The following is a 20,766-nucleotide window of genomic DNA, read 5'->3' as shown; positions in this document are numbered from 1 at the left end:
CCCAAGCTTGGACCATAGTCATGTTATGGTGTTCACTTAGAAATCTTGACTGAGACGGTATTTGTTGTTCAAATCCAAATTGGAGTTTGACTCGATCCGTCTGATGCATCTCAACGGTAAAGAAACATACCATATATGTTGTTGCACTCCAAACTCGACTGTCACTATAATCAGGCACTGGATATTGTATGTACGGCCTCCAAATAAACTGTTAAAAGAAATATAACTATTAGAATGTATAAAATAAATTTAAATAAGTTGAATATTATAATTAATCATTCTTACATCGATTTCTTCCATGTGTTCTATTGCAACATGGTACCCTCGTAGATGATGACGAGGATTATTTCCATAATTCATACTTCGTTTGCACCATCTTGCATATTAAAAAAAATACCTTAAAGCGACGTATAAATAATTTTGAGAAATATAAATTGCATTTAAATGAAAATCGTTACCTTAATGCATAAGGATGTGATGGAACCTCGTTACTAACCGGGGCTAACAAGGGTATGCGTGTGAATGCCCATACAGTTAATATACAACACAACCTTCTATGCTCTTGACTCCTTTATGGGCTGCCTTGCACATATGTCTATATAGTGTCGCCAGACAAGCAGAACCCCAACTGTATGTGTTACATTTTTCTAGGTATCCTACTAAAGGTAACCAAGAAGAATGTAATAAATTGTGACTCTTATCTGACATTAAAAAAGTAGCAATTAAAAGTAAAATATAAACTTTTGAATGAAGAATATTTTCCGCCTCGGTCGAGTTAGGGTTATTTTTCAGTTGTGTTAATACGGCTTCTAACCAAACAATTTTGACAGAAGCCCCATTTTTATCTGAAGTTGTTGGTTCGATGCCCAAATTCTCCATGTAAACATCATTGATTACGTTTGTTGGGCCATTAACAACTTTACCATTAATTCGGAGATCGAGTAACATACTCACATCCTCTAGAGTGATAGTACATTCACCCGTTGGTAAATGAAAGGTATGTGTCTCAGGTCTCCATCTCTCTAACAATGCAACAATTAATTTAGAATCTACTTTTAGAATTGCAATCTTGGCCACATTTGCAAAACCGGCTAGTTCTAAATACAGTATTATAACCGCATTTGGTTGAATGTATGTATGCAAATGGACCCGGAACCTATCGTCTTCCTGAAATTCAAATAAAAATGGTAATAAATATTTGATGTGATATTTACATATTGAATTTGTGAAATAGATTTGAAAGAGACTTACGTATTCGACAATGTTTGTCGCCGTCCCACGGTGTGATTCGCCCATCCACAACAAAGACATTTTGGAATAGAAGATAGTGAATATTTGTAGAGAGTAAATATTTGAAGAGACTAAGTATTTGTGAAATAGAAATTGGAGGAAGATGATGAGAAAGAATTGTAGAGGAAATGTTTATTTATAGTGGTAAAAAATATTAAATATATAGGTTAGAATTGTACAGGGTGATTGGACTAGTAAGGGAATGCATGCAATTTTTTTTGCAAGGAATCCCTGCAACAACGATTCCCATGCTGATTGGAAATTACACTGCAAAAAAGCATGCGTGCAGACTCGTCCCTTTGATGGCCGAGTTAACCCTTGTATTGTGTTGCCTCATCCAATTGAGTCGTTGTATGGAAATTGGGAGACATCTTACAACGATCTTCCGTAGCGGATACTGGTAATGAAAACATATCTACCAGGTACGATTATTGAATTGCAATCCTTACCTGTGATTTCAAATGATGGTTCACACTTGGGTGACCAAAGGATATTTCATCGTTTGTTTTGGGCGTTTCGACCATGTATACGTGGTTTCACGTATTGTAAACCTATTGTGTAGGTTGATGGAACATGGTTGTATGACAAGTACAAAGGGACTCTGTTGATGGCTGTGGCATAGGATGGGAACGGGAACATATTTCTGATAGCGTTCACATTGGTTGAAAGTGAGACAAAGGAAGCTTGGAGTTTCTTTCTTAAGAATTTAAGAATACACGTTACTCCCCAAGCAAATCTGTATCTAATATCAGACAGACATGAATCGATAAAGAGTGCATATAACAATCTGGAAAATGGATGACAGTATCCTCCATCATCACACATCTATTGCATTAGACACATCGCGCAAAACTTCATGCGCGAGATTAAAGACAAGGATCTGCGCAAAATAGTTGTTAACATGGGTTATGCGTTAACAGAGGCGAAATTTACCTACTATCGGGGGGAAATCCGAAGAACAAACAACAACGCTTTATCATGGATAGACAACATCCCTCTGGAGAAGTGGGCAAGGGCATTTGACGGAGGGCAACGCTGGGGTCACATGACAACTAACCTAGCAGAAGCAATGAACTCGGTGCTAAAAGAAACCCGAAACCTTCCAATCACTGCATTGGTCAAATCTATGTACTATCAATTAGGATCACTATTTGGTAGAAGAGGCCATCAATGGACAAAAATGTTAGCATCTGGGCAGGTTTTCACTGATAACTGCAACAAGGGGATGACTGAGGAAGTCATGAAAGCTAACACGCATAACGTCATGCAGTTCGATCGCAAGAGATTTTATTTCATGGTCCAAGAGAAGATTAATCATAATGACGGTCGACCAATCGGAACATTCAGCGTTGATCTGAGGAAACAACACTATGATTGTGGGAAATTTCAGGCATTTCACTTACCTTGCTCCCATGTAATCGCAGCATTCGAGCATATGCCAGGACTACTCCATTCACATTCCGTACGTCTTCAAAATTCTTAACGTGTTCAAGGTCTATAAGGAGAGTTTCCTAGGACTTCCCCATGAGGAGAATTGGCCACAATATGAAGGATTTACTCTTTGCCACGACGACTCTATGAGAAGGAGGAAGAAAGGGCGCCCAAACAGCACCAGGATTAGAACCGAGATGGACGACATTGAGAAGGAAAAGAGAAGGTGTGGAATTTGCCGTGAAATAGGACACATGCGTAGGAAATGTCCTAATGTTGTAGGACTGTCCCAGCGACCATCTAGATGATTATGTTGTTATTTTAAATATCTGTCCAGATTATTATGTTTTTTTTAATTATTAACTATTATGCACGTACTTTATGTAAACCATTGTGTATTTCTAATGTCTTTTGGGAACAAACAATTATGAAATACATTTGATAATCAAATGCTTCTGGTTACAAAGTACGACCACATGAACTAAACAACAACAACAACAACCAACACAAGTGGTAATTAAAAAACTAATCAACAACAGCAACCAACACAAGTGGACCTTCAACTCCTCTATTAACTTTACCACTATGTGCCGAAAACATACACTGAACATCTTCATCATTTTCTATATGTCCAGGTAATACATGTACGTACCATCGGGGCTTGCATCAGTCAACGTTATGTATGGACAACGATACTCTACTTTCCTCACCTTCATACGATGCCCGCCCAACTGTTGGAAGCCAGTGTGGATGGCTGAAATCAGTGTTCTGAAATTCCATTACGGATCGAGGCAAACACTGATTTTTTCACCATGTCCATAAAATACAAGACCCCAAAAAGACATTTTTACCAAAATAAAGGATTTTGTGCTCTGAGTTAATTTTCTACAAGTCCTGCTATTTATAGAAAATTAATACTTCAGTACTCGACCAATCATTGACCGAGACAGTACAAACACAAAGTAATTGCTCGGTCATTGAAATATAGGAGGGAAGCATATCATTCAAAAAAATATTACTTCATTATCTTTTTAAAAAATATTAATTCATTTCTATTATTAATATTTAAAAATAAATAAATCATTTATATTATTAATATTTGAAAAAAAATAATTTTTATTATTAATATTTTAAAAAAAATAGAAAACTATTATTAGTATTTTACAAAAATATTATTATTATTTAAAAAAAAAATCATTTTTATTATTTAAATATAGAATTAATTAGAAAACTATTTAATAATAATTTTAATAAGGTTATTTAATTATATAATTATATTTAAAAAAAAAAAAAACATCTCCTTCAAGAGCTCGGCCAACCAATGGCCGAATCTACTCAGCATTTTAACCGCTTCATCCTCTCGTCCAATGAATGGGCGAGACCCAAAAGAAAAGTGGGGCATTCTGGGATTTTTTTTTTTCAGAATGGGGCATTGTGGGAATAAATTTTCAAGAAAGGGGTACTGTGGGCAAAAAGTCTAGCGATTGAGGTAGAAGAATAAGTCGACTTATTTTAATATTCCCGATGAAGAATATGTTGACTTATTCATCGAAGGGTATGCCGATTCACCCTAGTGATTCAGTCATGCAGATATGTCGATTTATCCCATGATTCAGTTATAGAGCATTTTGACTTGACTCTTGACTTGACTATGGGTAGTCAGTAGGGGAACATGTTGATTTATTGCTTTAATCTAATGGATAGATATCATGATTTATTTTGTGATTAGGGCAATTTTTAATAAATATTGCAGACTTGCAGTAGCATAGATGGTTCAGGAGTGGTACTTGTGGATAAGGCACGTGTTCAACTCTCACCAAATGCAAAAAAGATTACATTTCGTTTAAATTGTAATTCATTAACTATTCATTGTTTGACATATAGCGCCAATATATATATATATATATATATATATATATATATATATATATATATATATATATATATATATATATATATATATATATATATAACTCCTCTCACATGATTGATAACAAAAATACTAATGATCGAATGGTTATGTGAGAGGAGTTATATATTGCTAGTCACATGTTTAATAATTAATTGGATTAATACAAAATTGTCGTTACATATTTGGGTTTTCAAGTATTCAGTTTTATGGATGTATACTCGGGATATAATCAAATAAGGATGAACCCTAGCGATGCACCACAAATGGTGTTATGACCAGCTATAAAAACTTCTATTATAAGGTAATGCCATTCGGTCTTAAGAACACAAGAGAAACTTATTAGAGATTGATGGACACTGTTTCCTCCAAGAAAATTGATTGAAATTAAAGGAAAATCACAATAAAAATACAACGGAAAACAAAAATTTCTCTTAGGTGATCCTTGCGAATGAACATGATCAATGATATACTGGTTTCCTATTATGGTGATTAAATGTTGATGTAGAATCAAAAGAATGACCATGAACAATGAACAACAACACCTCTACCTAGTCCACGCGAAGAAAGTGTCTTCAATCTCAGTAGTGGCTGCTACAAATGAAGACTTTAAGAGGGATAAATTACAACTAGGGTTTCACAAACCAAACTTCATCAAGTGAGAAAACTTCATTACAAGGATTATATTTATAGAATTGCTTGTGTGGGGTGGTGGAACCTTGTTTTTCAAATTATATGCCTTTAAAAAGGACAACAACTTTTGTTGAACTTTTGATGATGACTCTAAGTCAAACATAAGTGATTAAGCAAATAAAGATGAAAACCTAAGTATCGAGATTTGATGGACTTGACTATCTAATGATGGAAACCTAAATGGAATATATGCTTAAGCCTCATCTCAAGTGAACTCAAATAAGTATCTAAAAAATAAACCATATGACAAAGTCTTGCAGTACAAGAAAGCCCTACATCAGAAAAAGAGAATTCTCATAAGAGTGCATGGCTAAAACATACACACACACACACACACACACACACACACACACACACACACACACACACACACACACACACACACACACACACACACACACACACACACACACACACGCTTACACGCAAGCAGACACACACACACACACAGGCACACACACGCATACACACACAGAGACACACAGATTTTTCTCAAGGAAATATTTCCTAAAATGTCTTGAAATTATGTCAGGTGAATTGGGAGAATTCAAAATTGCTATGGGAAAAGTTTTGCCTTTTCCAATCGATTGGAGCACTCGTCTAATCGATTAGATCAACTCAAAATTGAATTCTAAGTGATTACGACATCGCCTTAATGATGTACAACTACTAAATATCTTTTCTTTCATGTTTTGGAACTAGAAATTGATTACCATTGAAGTTTGTAATCGATTATCATTAGGTTTTTATCGATTAGATTGTCTTAAAAGACATTAAAATCAATTTTCCTTTTTGAGCCAACCTCTATGAAATTATGTTCCTCAGGGGGAAAATGTTAGACCAGATGTTGGGACAACTTCTACAACTTCTTAAATCAGTTTAAAAGATAGTTTGACAAAAATAATAAATCAATGCAGAAAGCTATAAAAACACAAGAGTTTGACAACTCATTTTGGTGAAACCACATCTAAGTCTAGGGGACACTCTACCCAAGAAAGTAAATTCACTATTTCGAATTAGAATAATTAGTCTTATAAAAATCTTCAACTCCTATGAAATTTTATGCCTCTCCCTAATCCTAATGACTTTCTATTTAGGCCCCCTTGAATATAAGAACCCAATCTCTTTCTTCTATCACTAAACCCCAGTGATCAACCTCAATAACAAGACTATTGATTGTTAAATATTTAACTCAACTAAGACAAATCAATTGTGCCAAGTTACTGATACACAATGTTGTACAATAATAGATTCAACACTAATTCATTTATGGCCTTAACATGGAATACAAGAAACAAAAACTCAAACCCTAGCATAAAGAACCCAGTTCTTGCACACCAAAACTCTTGACAAAACTTGAGAATTGAGTCTCCTTATATAGAAAATCCATTCTTGGATTTTTCTCCTTTGGATAATGACCTGATTTCGTCCAGAAATAGTGGAGATTTTATTGAGATGTGTTGCTCCAAATCAGCTCCACAAAATATGATTTGATTTGATTTGAATTCAAATTTAAATCACATTGGTTTAAATTTAGCCAACTAAAACAATCAAACAAATCCAATTGCTAAAATATAATATAACAATAATATTTGTTGCACACATCATCAAAACAATGAGAAAATAAGTTTTTAATTAATGTTATATAGAAAATATTTGTGCATATGGGTGTTATTATCTAAAGGTTACTTGCGATTGATTTTAATTAAGGGGAAAAATAAGTTTTTAATTAATGTGCTTGCCAAGATTTCAAATCATGTGCGTACGTATTCTCATATTACAATGAGAAAATCAGAGCTCCGTAGTTCGTGGTGTATAAAATAAGTATTTGTTGATTGATTTTAGGGAACAGTGTCATAATCGTATCTTGGAAGTGTTTTGACGTTAGCTGTTTGATCCAGGTTCAGATGCTATAAGCTTTTAGTATGAATGCTAAGTAATGAATTATAATGTTATTTTATTTTATTTTATGAAAATGGATTGTGTGAGGGAAAAGATCCGTTGCCCTTATTTTAATGATGTCAAACCTTTTTAGTTGCTCATAATGTGTGTTTTGGACGGTGTCATCATATCATAGAATGCATTCATCCTCCAACGCGCTCAAAGTATAAGTGAAATGAGTTCATGCATATAGGAGTATTTCATAGATTAGAATAATGCACTTGATCATCATTGGTACCTTAGGTTCATAAGAAAATGGTTTGAATTGACCAAAATATCAAAAACTCATTTTTGGCAGTTTAAGAATTTTGAGTTTACTCATCCCCTGTTTGAGTCGACTCATTGAGTCGACTCATTGGCTGTTTCATTTGAACCATGTTGCCACGGGTCTGAACAGGTCGAGTCATGAGTCGACTCAACTCTGGAAAAACCTGTTTGAGTTGACTCATCCCCTGTTTGAGTCGACTCATTGCTGTTTGAGTCGACTCATTGGCTGTTTCATTTGAACCATGTTGCCACGGGTATGAACAGGTCGAGTCATGAGTCGACTCAGCCTGTTTGAGTCGACTCAACTATGTGAACAGGTCGATTGATCGCTGTTGGCACTCAATTTTCTGCTGTGCATTTTTGCAAAATTATTCTATTATGTCTGTTACTTTTTCCATGCATCATATAAATATTTTGGAGTCTCTTCTTCAACATTTAACAAGAAAAGTGAAAGATATACACCAAAGTGCTCATCATCATTCTTCATTGCATTTCTCAATAATCACACATAATAATCTTTGTTGAGCATTATGCATTGCTGTTGTGATAAAGTTCAAATAAGATTGGATTATCTTAGTTTGGGTTGAGACTTTGTGTGGGTTTTTCTTGAATAAAACCATTGGGGTTTTGTCCTCCAAGAATTGGGGGTTTTTGCACTAACCTTTGCTTCGCAGATTCAGCCGAGTGAAAAGTTTGAAGAACGGAAGGTTCAGTCAAACAAGTAGCGGTAACCGGAGGATTATGAAGAAAGCTTAGGGTTCAAGCAACTTGCGTTCGAAATCAGACGAGTTGAAGTTTTGGAGAATGTGGCCTTCTTGCAATAAGGTAGCGGTAACCAGAGGTTTGTTCGAAGCGCTTGAAGGACTTGGTTCAACTCAAATCAAGGGGAGAGAATAGAATAGGATATGCAACAACTCTAGGGGTTGATTGGTGGTGATCATTTGTTCTATTGTATTGACTTTGCAACATGTTAAATTTCAAGATTTTCCATCGCACAACTTTAATTTTGAAACCTGGCTGCAAAACTCTGGCGTAGATAAAGTAGTTTCGGATATAGGAGATTACTACCCATATTTGATAAGAGAATTCTATTCCTCCATTAAGTTTGGCACAGATGAATTTGGAGACTTGGATTTTATTGCAAAGGTGAAGAATGTGGAAATTTCTATGGATCTTACTCAACTAGGACAGTGTCTTGAAATCCCTTCGGAAGGAGAGGTATTCCGTCACGGTACCGAACCTGACAATGCTGCTTGGAATAACTACAATAGTCTGGAATACTTTGTTTCCATCTCTAGAGGTACTCAAGCCAACCTCATGAGCCGGCAACGCACATAATCTTCAAGAGTTGTGAAGTATGCTAACATGCTTTCTGTGAGCGATAGGATGCTCCACTACGTCCTTGCATATGTGTTGGTACCAAAGCACTCTAATCATTCTCAAGTCAGTGAACTTGAATTGCAGCTGATTAGAGCCATGAAGTTGAATTTGAAGATTAACTGGGCATATGTTATTTACCAACACATGATGCATCAACTTTCCTTGAGTGGTGGACTTCCCTATGGTCGTTTTGTCTCAAGAATTCTTGAATTTTCTGGTGTTCCGCTTCAAAGGGAACCAAAGACCTCCATGTCTGTCAGGAATGGTGAAATCAACGAGGTGACTATAACGAAGAATACCGGGATTTGTATCGGACCTAATGGAGTGTATCGATACAATGATTTGGTCACCCCTTCTGCTTCTCCAACAATTCCAGAAGGTGAAATTTCAAATACAATGCTATATAATAAAATGTGTTCTATTGAGACAACAATGCACCAAAATCATCGGGTTACTCAGCGTGGCATCAAGTCCCTTAGAAAATGTTTCCTCTCCTTAAACCGCCAACCTAACCCTAGTGAAGAAGGTGCTGAGGAAAGTGCTGATGAAGATGAAGAGGATGAAGGAGATGATATGTCTGAAAGTGATTAAACTTGGTCATGCTGTTTTGTTGTTTCACTAGCTTATGTTCGTCTTTATGTTCGTATCATTCTAGTTTTATGTTCAGACCTTGTTACAAATATTGGTTTATATTATGGTTGAATTTTCTTGTGTGGTATATGATGCTTAGTCAATTCTGTTTGCACTCTTTTTATTTATCTCCTTTTCACCCTTTTTGTTAATGACAAAGGGGGAGAAGAAAAGAAATTTTTACTATGATATTTCCTTGCTGGTTGTGTCTCTCTAACAAATATGCAGAATTCAAAGACTCCTTACTTCATCAATTAAGGGGGAGCATCGCTTAAGGGGGAGCTGTTGATAGAGAAACACCACGGGATCAAACCTTCATGATTTTGGGTTGTCATCATAAAAAAGGGAGAGATTGTGAAGACATGACTTCTCAGATATTTTGATGACGACAAACCTTGCTACATAGCTAAAGTCAGATTAACAAAAAGATTGATCAAGGTTCAAGCTCGTATATGAAGTTTCCAACATATGATCAAGTCTTGATGAGTCACATGAAGAATCGTCTTTCACATGGATTAGGTAACACTTGAACTCTAGATAGTTATACAAGTGTTCATAACATATTGCATTCATATCATAATCATTGAAAATAGTTTTATGCATCAAACAAACCACCACACTTCACTCTTTAAGTTATTTTTAAAAACTGTGTAAGAGTAACCGATTATCAGCTTTAGAGTAACCGATTACTCTGTGTGATTTTCAAACATTTTTGTAACGTTGGAACCATATAACCGGTTATCCAATTTAAGGTAACCGGTTACCTCAAGCAAATTTCAAATTATTTTTTAACGTTGAATGCATGTAACTGGTTACCCATTTTAAGGTAACCGATTACCACTGATCCAGAATGAAAAATATTTGCATCTCTTCATGAAAACTCTTATGTTTTCTTCATCATGAAACATGGTGACCTTTGGATTATTGCATTCATCTGAGGAGGTGTTTTAAACATTATATAAACTTTATTTTTCAGATTTCAAAATTACCTCCTTGCAAAATTTTAAATCATTTACACACATTCTCTCAATCTTTCTAAGTGTTCATCCAAATTTCCTTAAGAGTGAAACTTTGCATAAACCTTAATTTTCAGCATCATAGTTTCATTCCATTTCAAGAACACTTGTATAATTATTGTGAGATTTGAGTGTTACAAAGGAGAAGATAAATTATTTAATTGATATACTTCAATTTTCATCTATCTCATCTTATACAAACTATTCAGAATTATATTCATTGATTACAATTTATTCTTAGGATTGTTAAGGATAGATTTGTAAGGTGTTATCCTTGTTATCCGGTGTGTGGATACAAGAGGTCCATTTGTGAGAAATTGAGTCTCGATTGGACTTTAAACATTGTAAATCCAAGAGGATTGTTCTTGGTTTTTTAGAATAGATAGAAAGACCTTAAGGTGTCTTGTCTAGGAATCTAACATTATAGTGAAATTCTCTTTCGTGTTGAAAGGGGAGTGGAGTACTCTCAATCTGTGAGGGGAACCACTATGCATCGCCGTGTCCTTTACTTTCCGCACTTTACCGTTTTTCATCACTTAAGCATTTCAGAAAGTAAAAGTCATAAACCGTCAAAAATCCGGAAAATACTCTAAGTGCCTCATTCACACCCCCCCCCCCCTCTAAGGCACTCCTTAAACTTACAATTGGCATCAGAGCAGGTTATAGGTAACCTGTTCCTAAAAGATCCGCATGGCTTCCGCAAGCACGAATCTGGTTTTTAAAGACGGTGGAAGTAGTAACAAACCACCACTATTCTCTAGAGAATATTTTGATTTTTGGAAGATCCGTATGAAGGCACATCTAGAAGCCCAAGGAGAAGGCATATGGGAAGCCGTTGAAAATGGTCCACATAATCCTACGAGTGTGATCAATGGCGTTGGTACTGTAAAGATAAAGAGTTCGTACGATGAAGATGATAAGAAAAAAATCTTAAATGAAAAGAAAGCAATAAACATTCTTCAAAGTGCTTTAAGCATGGATGAGTTCTTCCGCATATCTCAATGCAAGTCGGCAAAATAAATATGGGACACCTTAGTGGAGGCACATGAAGGCACCGCCGAAGTAAAGAGATCAAGGTTGAATACATTAAGTCAAGAATATGAGATGTTTAGAATGCTGCCCGAAGAATCCATTGTGGCGCTACAAAAGAGATTTGTTCACTTGACAAACCACTTGATTGCTCTCGGAAAAACATTTACAAATGACGATATCAATCTTAAAGTACTAAGATCATTGCCTCGAGAATGGAAACAAAAATAAAAGTCTCTCAACAATGACGTCCGCATCTCTCTTTGGCAAACTTCAAGAACATGAGTTAGAACTTGGTAGGCTTGAGAAACGTGAAAGCCAAGAAAAGAAATCTAAAGGGATTGCCTTAAAGGCAGACTCAAAAGAAGATAAAGATGATGACGCATTGGAGGAAGATGAGAATTTCATGCTCCTTGTTAAAAGGCTCGGTAAGTTCTTTAACAAAAATGATAAATCCTTTAACGCTAAAAAGAATAGACATTTCAGGAAGAAGGAGGCCACCATATCTACGCAAGATGTAACATGCTACGAATGTGGAAAGCAAGGCCACATAAAGCCGGAATGTCCTAAAATTTCAAAGAAAGGAGGATTCAAGAGCAAGAAGGACTTCAAGAATAAAAAGGCATATCTTGCATGGGAGGACAATGAAATTATCTCTTCATCCGGATCGGATAGCGAGGAATGTGCAAACTTGGCGCTAATGGCTTCACATCATTCCGATGATGAAGAAGAGGTTAGTAATAATTTTTCTCTTTTTGATGATGATGCACAAGATACAATTAATGAATTGTTAAATGAATGAAAAATTCTTTATAAAACTATATCATCTCAAAAGAAACAAATTTCTTCCTTAGAAGAAAAGATTGAAAGTTTTGAAAATGAGAAACAAAAGATGATTAGTGAAAAGAAGAATTTTGTGTGTCTAGAGTGTGAATCTCTCTCGTTCCAAATTGTCCAACTTAAAAGAGTCCTTGAAAGGTACGAAAAAGGGAAAATTGGTTTGGAAGGGGTTCTTAGCCAACAAAGGTACTCAAATGACAAAAGTGGACTTGGTTACTCCAAATTTTCTAAACCAAGTACAAGTAAAACTATCTTTGTAAGGCCTAAGGATCAACCTCCAAAAGAAAGAGTCAACACACCAAAGATTGTGCATCAACATCCTGACAAGAAAAAGTTTACAAAGAAAAAGACTTCTGTTCCTAGATATAAAAGCAATTTTGAACCAACCTGTTTTTATTGTGGTATTATTGGCCATATACCTAATGCTTGCTACATTAGAAATTTTAGTGTAGCAAAAGGGCATTATGTATGGGTTGAAAAAGGTACTAATTATAAAGGACCCAAAGCAATTTGGACACCTAACAAAACTTAACTTTGTTTTGTAGGTTTGCTTGAAGGCCATAACAAATCTTTGGTATTTTGATAGTGGGTGCTCCAAGCATATGACCGGTGATGTGCATAAATTTTTAGATCTAAAGCTTAAGGCCAAGGGTTATGTTACTTATGGAGATAACAACAAAGGAAGAATTTTTGGCATAGGCAAAGTAGGTGCACCAAATTTCATATCCATCGAAGATGTGCTATATGTCGAAGGACTAAAGCACAATCTCTTAAGCATCAGCCAACTGTGTGACAAAGGATTCAAAATAAGGTTCACAAAAGATGAATGCTTAATTGAAGACGAAGTCACACAAGAGGTAATGCTTATAGGTAAGCGAATTAATAATATTTTCATGATTTCCCTTGACGATGTTTCTTTGAAGGTTAAGTGTCTTGTGGCAAATAACAACGACTCATGGTTATGGCATAAGAGATTTGCTCACATTCACATGGAGCACTTGAATAAGTTAGTAAAACATGACCTTGTCATTGGATTGCCAAAGATAGGCTTTGCGATGCATGTCAAAAGGGGAAGCAAACCAAGTCAACTTTCACATCCAAAAATGTGGTGTCCACTTCTAGGCCACTACAACTGTTACACATGGACTTATTTGGTCCATCAAGAACAAGAAGCTTCAGAGGTAACTTATATGCCTTAGTTATTGTTGATGATTATTCTAGATATACTTGGACTTTATTTTTAGTGCAGAAAAGTGATGCATTCAAAGCATTCAAGAAGTATGCAAAACAGATTCAAAATGAGAAATCATTAACAATTGCCTCCATAAGAAGCGATCATGGTGGAGAATTCCAGAATACCTCCTTTGAAGATTTTTGCGAAGATCAAGGAATATTTCACAACTTCTCGGCTCCAAGGACTCCACAACAAAATGGAGTAGTTGAAAGAAAGAATAGGTCATTAGTGGAACTTGCAAGAACAATGCTTAGCGACTCAAATCTTCCTAAGTATTTTTGGGCAGATGCGGTTAACACGGTATGTTTTGTAAGCAATAGAGTTAACATAAGACCTATCCTAAAGAAGACTCCATATGAACTCTTCAAAGGAAGGAAACCCAACATCTCTTTCTTTCACATCTTTGGATGCAAGTGCTTTGTCCTAAACAATGACAAAGACAACCTTGGTAAGTTCGACGAAAAATCGGATGAAGGTATTTTTCTTGGTTATTCTCTTACAAGCAAGGCATACAAAATTTATAATAAAAGAATTTTAAATATAGAAGAATCCATGCATGTTAAGTTTGACGAATCTAACCCCTCGAAAGAGGAAATTGTTGTTTGTGATGATGATGATGATGATTTTGTAGAAATTCCTAAAGAAGATACTTCAAACAAGGATCAAGAAGCACTGATTCAACAAGAGTCAAATGAAAATGATCTACCTAAGGAATGGAGAACTCATAGAGATCATCCCATTGACAAAGTAATTGGTGACATTAGTCAAGGTGTTGCTACAAGATTGAATCTCAAGGATGCATGCTTAAACATGGCATTCGTTTCGCAAATAGAACCTTCCAAAATTGATGAAGCTCTAGAAGATGATCAATGGATTGTTGCTATGCAAGAAGAATTAAACCAATTCGAGAGAAATCAAGTTTGGGAACTTGTTCCTAGACCAAGTGGTAAGCACATCATTGGAACAAGATGGGTGTTTAAGAACAAGCTTGATGAGAATGGGATAATTGTTCGAAACAAAGCAAGATTGGTCGCTCAAGGGTACAATCAAGAAGAAGGAATCAACTTTGAGGAAACTTTCGCTCCAGTTGTAAGGTTAGAAGCTATTCGTTTATTACTTGCTTACGCATGTTAAATGAATTTTCAGCTTTTTCAAATGGACGTCAAAAGCGCCTTCTTAAACGGCTACATCAACGAAGAAGTCTATGTCAAACAACCCCCTGGCTTTGAAGACTTCAAGCATCCTTCACATGTATACAAATTGAAGAAAGCGCTATATGGATTAAAATAAGCACCAAGGGCGTGATATGATCCTCTAAGCAATTTTCTATGTGAAAAAGGTTTTGAAAAAGGCAAAGTAGGCAAGACTTTATTTATCAAGAAGATAAAAGGGAATACCTTACTTGTGAAAGTCTACGTAGACGACATAATTTTTGGTTCATCCAACAAAGAACTATGTGAAGAATTTGCGTTGATAATGCAAGGTGAATTTGAAATGTCTATGATGGGAAAGATGAACTACTTCCTTGGATTGCAAATCAAGCAACTAAAAGACGGAATTTTTATCAACCAATCAAAGTATTGCAAAGAACTGTTAAAGAGATTTGAAATGGATGGGTGTAAAGCAATGTGTAGCGGTGTATTCGTCACTTTATGATTTATTGATTAAACCAAAAGCAAAGCATACAAAGAAATTGAGTCGCCACCGCACTTTTATTTATCCAAAGGATTGGCTAAAAAGCGAACAAAAGCCTAAGAAGTTTTACACATAGAAAACTAATGAAAAGGTCAGAGAGTCTGGGTAAGGGGTAAATTACGCAATGGGAAGGTGTTAGGCACCCAAAACGTCCTAGGTACTCCTAGGGAGCCCTTTTCACACTTGTTGAATGAAAATGTTATTTGTTTGAAATATTTATTGTGCAAACATGAATGGGATGATGAGAAAAGAATGTACAATTTATTATTTTTGTGTTTGAACGGATGAACCCGTTGCCTACGTACCTTTCCATGAAAAGGTAAAGGATCAAAACGCCGTAGTTCGGCTAAAAGATTTCCAAAATGTAAGTGAATTCATTTTAAAACAATAACACTAAGGCTTTTCATTATCAATGGGAGAAAACTCAACCAAGACCAACAATCCACCATGCGAGGATAACTTCAACATACTAATGAGGGGTTAACCCTATAATAAGTATGGAAGACTTACAATCAACTCACTAAGGATGTGGTGAGATTTACATCAACCACTATGATAATTGAAACCTATGGCTAATGTATGAAAAATTATCAACAATGGACAAAGCCACAAAACAATTGAATGGGTGAAGTTAATTGATTATGAGTATTCACAAAATATGGTCAAAGTATGATTAGGATTCAATTCAAAAAGAAGTATTATCAAAAGTGAAGTTTGAAAAGTCAAGGACTTAAGGTCCAGGTTTCTAATTTGAAAAGACATGAAGATGTTTGCACAACACTTATTTCAAGTTTTTTGAAAGCAACATGTGAAAAGGGATTTTTAGAACAAAGAGGGTGAAATGGATAATGGAGTGTAAAACTTCTCAGAAGGTTCACCTCTTGAAATCATATGGAAAATGATCCAAGTGTGTCCTTTGGAATAGGCAATGAATGAGCAATAACAAACAAACAAAGCACATGGATACCGGATGCCAATAAATGGTCTTACACCAATCTCCTAAACAAAAGGTGGATACCGGATACCAATAAATGGATTTACACCAATCTCCTAAAACGAACAAAGATACCAGATGCCAATAAATGGTCTTATACTAGTCTCCTAAAGCAAAACTAAACATGGATACCAGTTGCCAATCTATCTGAACTTATACCAATCTCCCAAAACAAAAACAAAACATGGATGTCAGATGCCAATCTATCTGGACTTATACTAACCTCCAACAGATGATCATGGGAAACAAATGCCAATAACATGGACTTACAATTGAATCCTCACATACAACAAACAAGCACAAGCAATAAGCAAAGAGGACATAAGTGGCCAATGAAATGGTCTTACACTCAATCCCTTCCAAATCATAGGAACAATGGCCAATTAATGGACTTACAGTTGCTTCCTCAATGGGCAAACCAAAAATGTGTCACAAAGATATGAAATGATGATCATGCAATAATGAGCAATTAATGATGATAAATGCACAAAGGCAACATAAAGGCAAACAAACACAGATGAACCAAGCAATCAATGATTCAATTAGCACCCACTATACACAAGCAATTAGGCTCAAGCAAGGGTTAGACTTTAAAGTCAACTGGAATGGGGTAAGTGGGCTCTTAACCTTAACATTGAGAGTTAAGGTGAAGCCAGATGAAATGGAGATGAGGGGTGTGCCTCATAGCTCTTATCCCTGGTCAGGGAGAGCATTGAATGATAGAAAGTGTGGGAGTTCAGAAAGTTGGAACTCTCTCCACAAGTTAATGACTCTATAGATCTTAGGTTAATATCCATAATGCATCAACATGTAATGTGAGCAAGGGGATGACACACTGAATAGTAGGAGATGGATTACACATCTCTTTTATCTACCAATTGCCTTATCAAAGGACTTTTCCTGCTGAGCACAAAGATAAACATACAAGAACATGGCCTCTTAAGGAGGGCTTCAGACAGGTGCCTAGCCACATAACAGGCTAGGTCTTCCAGACTACATGAAGAAGAGAAATTATACCTAATTGGTTAAGCAACCAAGCAAAAGCAAGTTCAAAATGAACTTAAGAAACTAAGGTACCTGAAAACAATCCAACTCAATCAGTATACAAGTCAAAAAGTTAAACAGACAATTAAGAATCAACAGTCAACAGACATAGTCAACAAACAAAGCAACAATGTGCAAAGCACAAGCTCAACTCAAATGAGCTAAAGGCCACCTACAAAACAAGTTAAGGTTAGCCAATAACAATCAAATAAACCAACTCAATCAAGTGAATCAATCCAATTGTGACCATATGCTTCCTTAACCTGAAAAACCAAGCTCAAACATGAGAAGCAAACCTCTAGGACAAGTCCTAGGGTCAAAGAGGGAGAAATAATTCAAAACAGAACATGAAAATTGACTTGAATCAACCTTAATCAATTAAGAATAAAATCCAGAAGGTCTCATGTCAATAGCATCAACCAATTTCATGTTACAACTCAAATAAGGCAAAGCATGCAAGTTGGAATCACATTGGAGCAACAGAATGAACACAAGCATATTAATTCCAAAATGGCTCAATAAATCTCAATAAAAATCAAGGCTAAACAGAACTCATCAAAGGATCAACACACCAAAAATCATGGCATTTGGACAAGTATAAGCATGTCAATGAAATTCATCAAGTCAAGGTAGGCATAAACAAGCTCAAACAAGACCACAAATGGTGCATCAACTTAAGGCAATCCTAAAACAGAAATTACATAATATAAATGGCTCAAACCAAAGCCAAGACACACTTCAACATGTTGAGAATCAATGTACAAAATTTCAAGTTCATATGATAAAGCATAAGCATTTCCCAAATCATCTAAGTTCAACACTCAACAAAAGTCCAAACATGACAAGCCAGAAGAAAAAATCTCAAACAAATTGGAAATGAATCCAAAAATTCCATAAAAATTCATGATCAAACCTAACATCCAGAAGTAACATCATGCAAAAATTAAGATCAATTAGCATTTATTTGGCATGGTAAATAAAATCAGCAAGTTGGACAAGAAATGGTGTGACACACATTGTCACACCTCCATTAACCACATCATAACTCATCATCCAGAAAAGCTAAAAATGCAAACTATATACCAAAATGACCATTAGGATGTCTAATTTACACATGTAAATTTTCAGCTTCATTGGATCAACCATCATCATTTCACAAAGGAAAAGGCAAGCAAGGTGCAAGGTATGACATGCAAACATAAACCCTAGGCCAAAAACATTTTCAACCGTGCACAAATTCTGTAAAAATATCCATAAAAATAGTAGACATCATGATGATCATTGTGCAAAAAATTTCATGTGAATTGGATGAGTAATCATGGAGTTATGATTTTTTTGATGAAGAGGAAAATTAAAAAAAAAACATGAAACAAGTAGCATGAACATGTATGGCATAAGTGGAGAAAATGCAAAAGCAAAAAATGAAAATGTCTTGGTCCGGAATCGAACCAAGTATGCATTTGAATTGTGCGCGCCACTGAATGAAACGCTCCGTTTCATTAATCAGATGTGGCAAGGCACTTCAATCTGAACCAATCACAAGGCCATGTGTATGCTGATGTGGACCAACGCATGAACGAAAACAGAAAAACGCATGCAGGCAAGGCTCATGAAGATCAAAACGATTCTGGAAATAAAAACCCTAGAACATTCATACAGTTCATCGTGTTCATCATCATCACAGAAATTCACAAGCAGCATACCATTGGACTCGTATTCAAACATACATCATCAATCCAGCATTAATTTCATCTAAATCAACACACAGCAAAATATTTAAGCACATGAAGTTTCAACAACCAAACTTTAAACTATGATAACTAACTCATTACTACATGAAAATTCACGATCTAAAGCTCGGTATACTCTATGTTCAAAGATCTACAAGATGCATCTAACAATTTCAAGAATCATGAGCATCGAAAACTGACCTCAATGAAGATGCAGAAGTTGATTTGCTTGATTCAAGGCCTCAAATGCAAAAACAGATGCTCTTCCAAGCTTAGATGAAGGAATGGATGCAAAAGAATAGCTCAACGCTGCTTGATTTTTCTAGAAATCTCAACTGCCATGGATGATGCAATGTTCAACAGTCCACGATTCCTGCAGAATTCTTCAAGATCCAGCTTCAATAATCTTCAACAATGCTTGTAGATGATGCACAAACCAAGAAACAAGCAAAAGAGATGAAGAATTCGATGAAAAAGTTGAGAGAATTTTGAGAGCAAAACTTTCAGATCTGGATTTGTGAAGTTGTTCCCCTGATTTTCTGTTAGGATTATGAATATATACCCTCTATTAATCAAGCTTGCTAATCATGTTTAGCCACAATGCAAGTGATTAGTGAAGTTGGCATGTTTATGCAAAATGGCAAAACCACCCTTATGCATGCATGGCAATGGAATAGTGACCGAGTTTCACTTGGAGCAAGCTTAAAAATCTGTTTGGAGGCAAGTGTAATTGGTTGGAATTGAAAATAATGCACATTTTTCAAATTGATACTTTCCCTCCAAAATTCAAATTAAATTCAAGTGAAAAATGCAATATTTTTGTGATGAGAATTGATGAAATGTGATGCATGATTATGATAGTAGGGATCAAGATGGAAATGTCACAAAAAGAACCACTTGAATTGGACATTTGGTGCAAAAGTTATGCTAGCTTGAAGTTCAAAATTTCTTGGCAATGATTGATCCATAATTCTTTAACCACACATGAGAAATTCATGTTCTTGGACTTTTTGGAAAGGTGAGAGCAAGATCTTCAACTTTCATGTTGGACAAAATTTCATTTGAAGCTTTCTTGATGATGTAAACTTGAGGAGAAGACCTTTCCATTTTTGACAATTCCAAATTACAGGTCACTTACTATTTTTGGAAACTTTCCATCTGACCTCAAATTCTTCATTGTTGATGTTTGACATGTTAAATGAGACTTTTATGGACATGAATGAGGCCTCTCAAACCATCTCCCACCTTCAAATCCATGATTGAATGCACAGTTGACTGATGTTGACTTTTCTAGGGTTTCAGTTGACCTAGCTATGCTCTGATAAAATCCAAGCCTCTACCACTTGATATTTTGATTCAAAATGATGTCATAACTCATATGAACTCTTGTGAATGATAAATGGTGCCCAAATTCTCAAGAATGGCCACCATTCATTGCTCAATGCTTGCCTTTGACTGGCTTGACCTAGTGTTGCTTCATCTGCAAGTAACAAGGTTAGATGACATATTTTTGTACTTTTGGTTAGTAAACAAATGAAAAGCCATGATATACAAATGCAAAACATGCTTGGTGATCAAGAACCACTCTCAAAAGATGGCTCACCCACAGGGAAAGCCAGCAAAAGTGCACAATGATCCTTGAG

The 20,766-nt window shown here is 35.7% G+C and overlaps 1 protein-coding gene across 1 annotated transcript; it reads right to left on the bottom strand.

Moving 5' to 3' along the window:
• Positions 1-659: 659 nt before the first annotated feature.
• Positions 660-1,311, bottom strand: LOC127123934 (protein MAIN-LIKE 2-like). Its single transcript, XM_051054110.1, has 3 exons — positions 1,252-1,311; positions 805-1,167; positions 660-701 (listed from the first exon to the last, which is right to left on the bottom strand). The coding sequence occupies exons 1-3, from the start codon at positions 1,309-1,311 to the stop codon at positions 660-662; spliced, it is 465 nt and encodes a 154-aa protein (XP_050910067.1).
• Positions 1,312-20,766: the final 19,455 nt, after the last annotated feature.

The sequence above is a fragment of the Lathyrus oleraceus genome, chromosome 2, assembly GCF_024323335.1.
Source record: "Lathyrus oleraceus cultivar Zhongwan6 chromosome 2, CAAS_Psat_ZW6_1.0, whole genome shotgun sequence".
NCBI classification, from domain to species: Eukaryota; Viridiplantae; Streptophyta; class Magnoliopsida; order Fabales; family Fabaceae; genus Lathyrus; species Lathyrus oleraceus.
The sequence above is the reverse complement of the archived record's forward strand: the minus strand, read 5'-3'. Positions and strand labels throughout refer to the sequence as shown.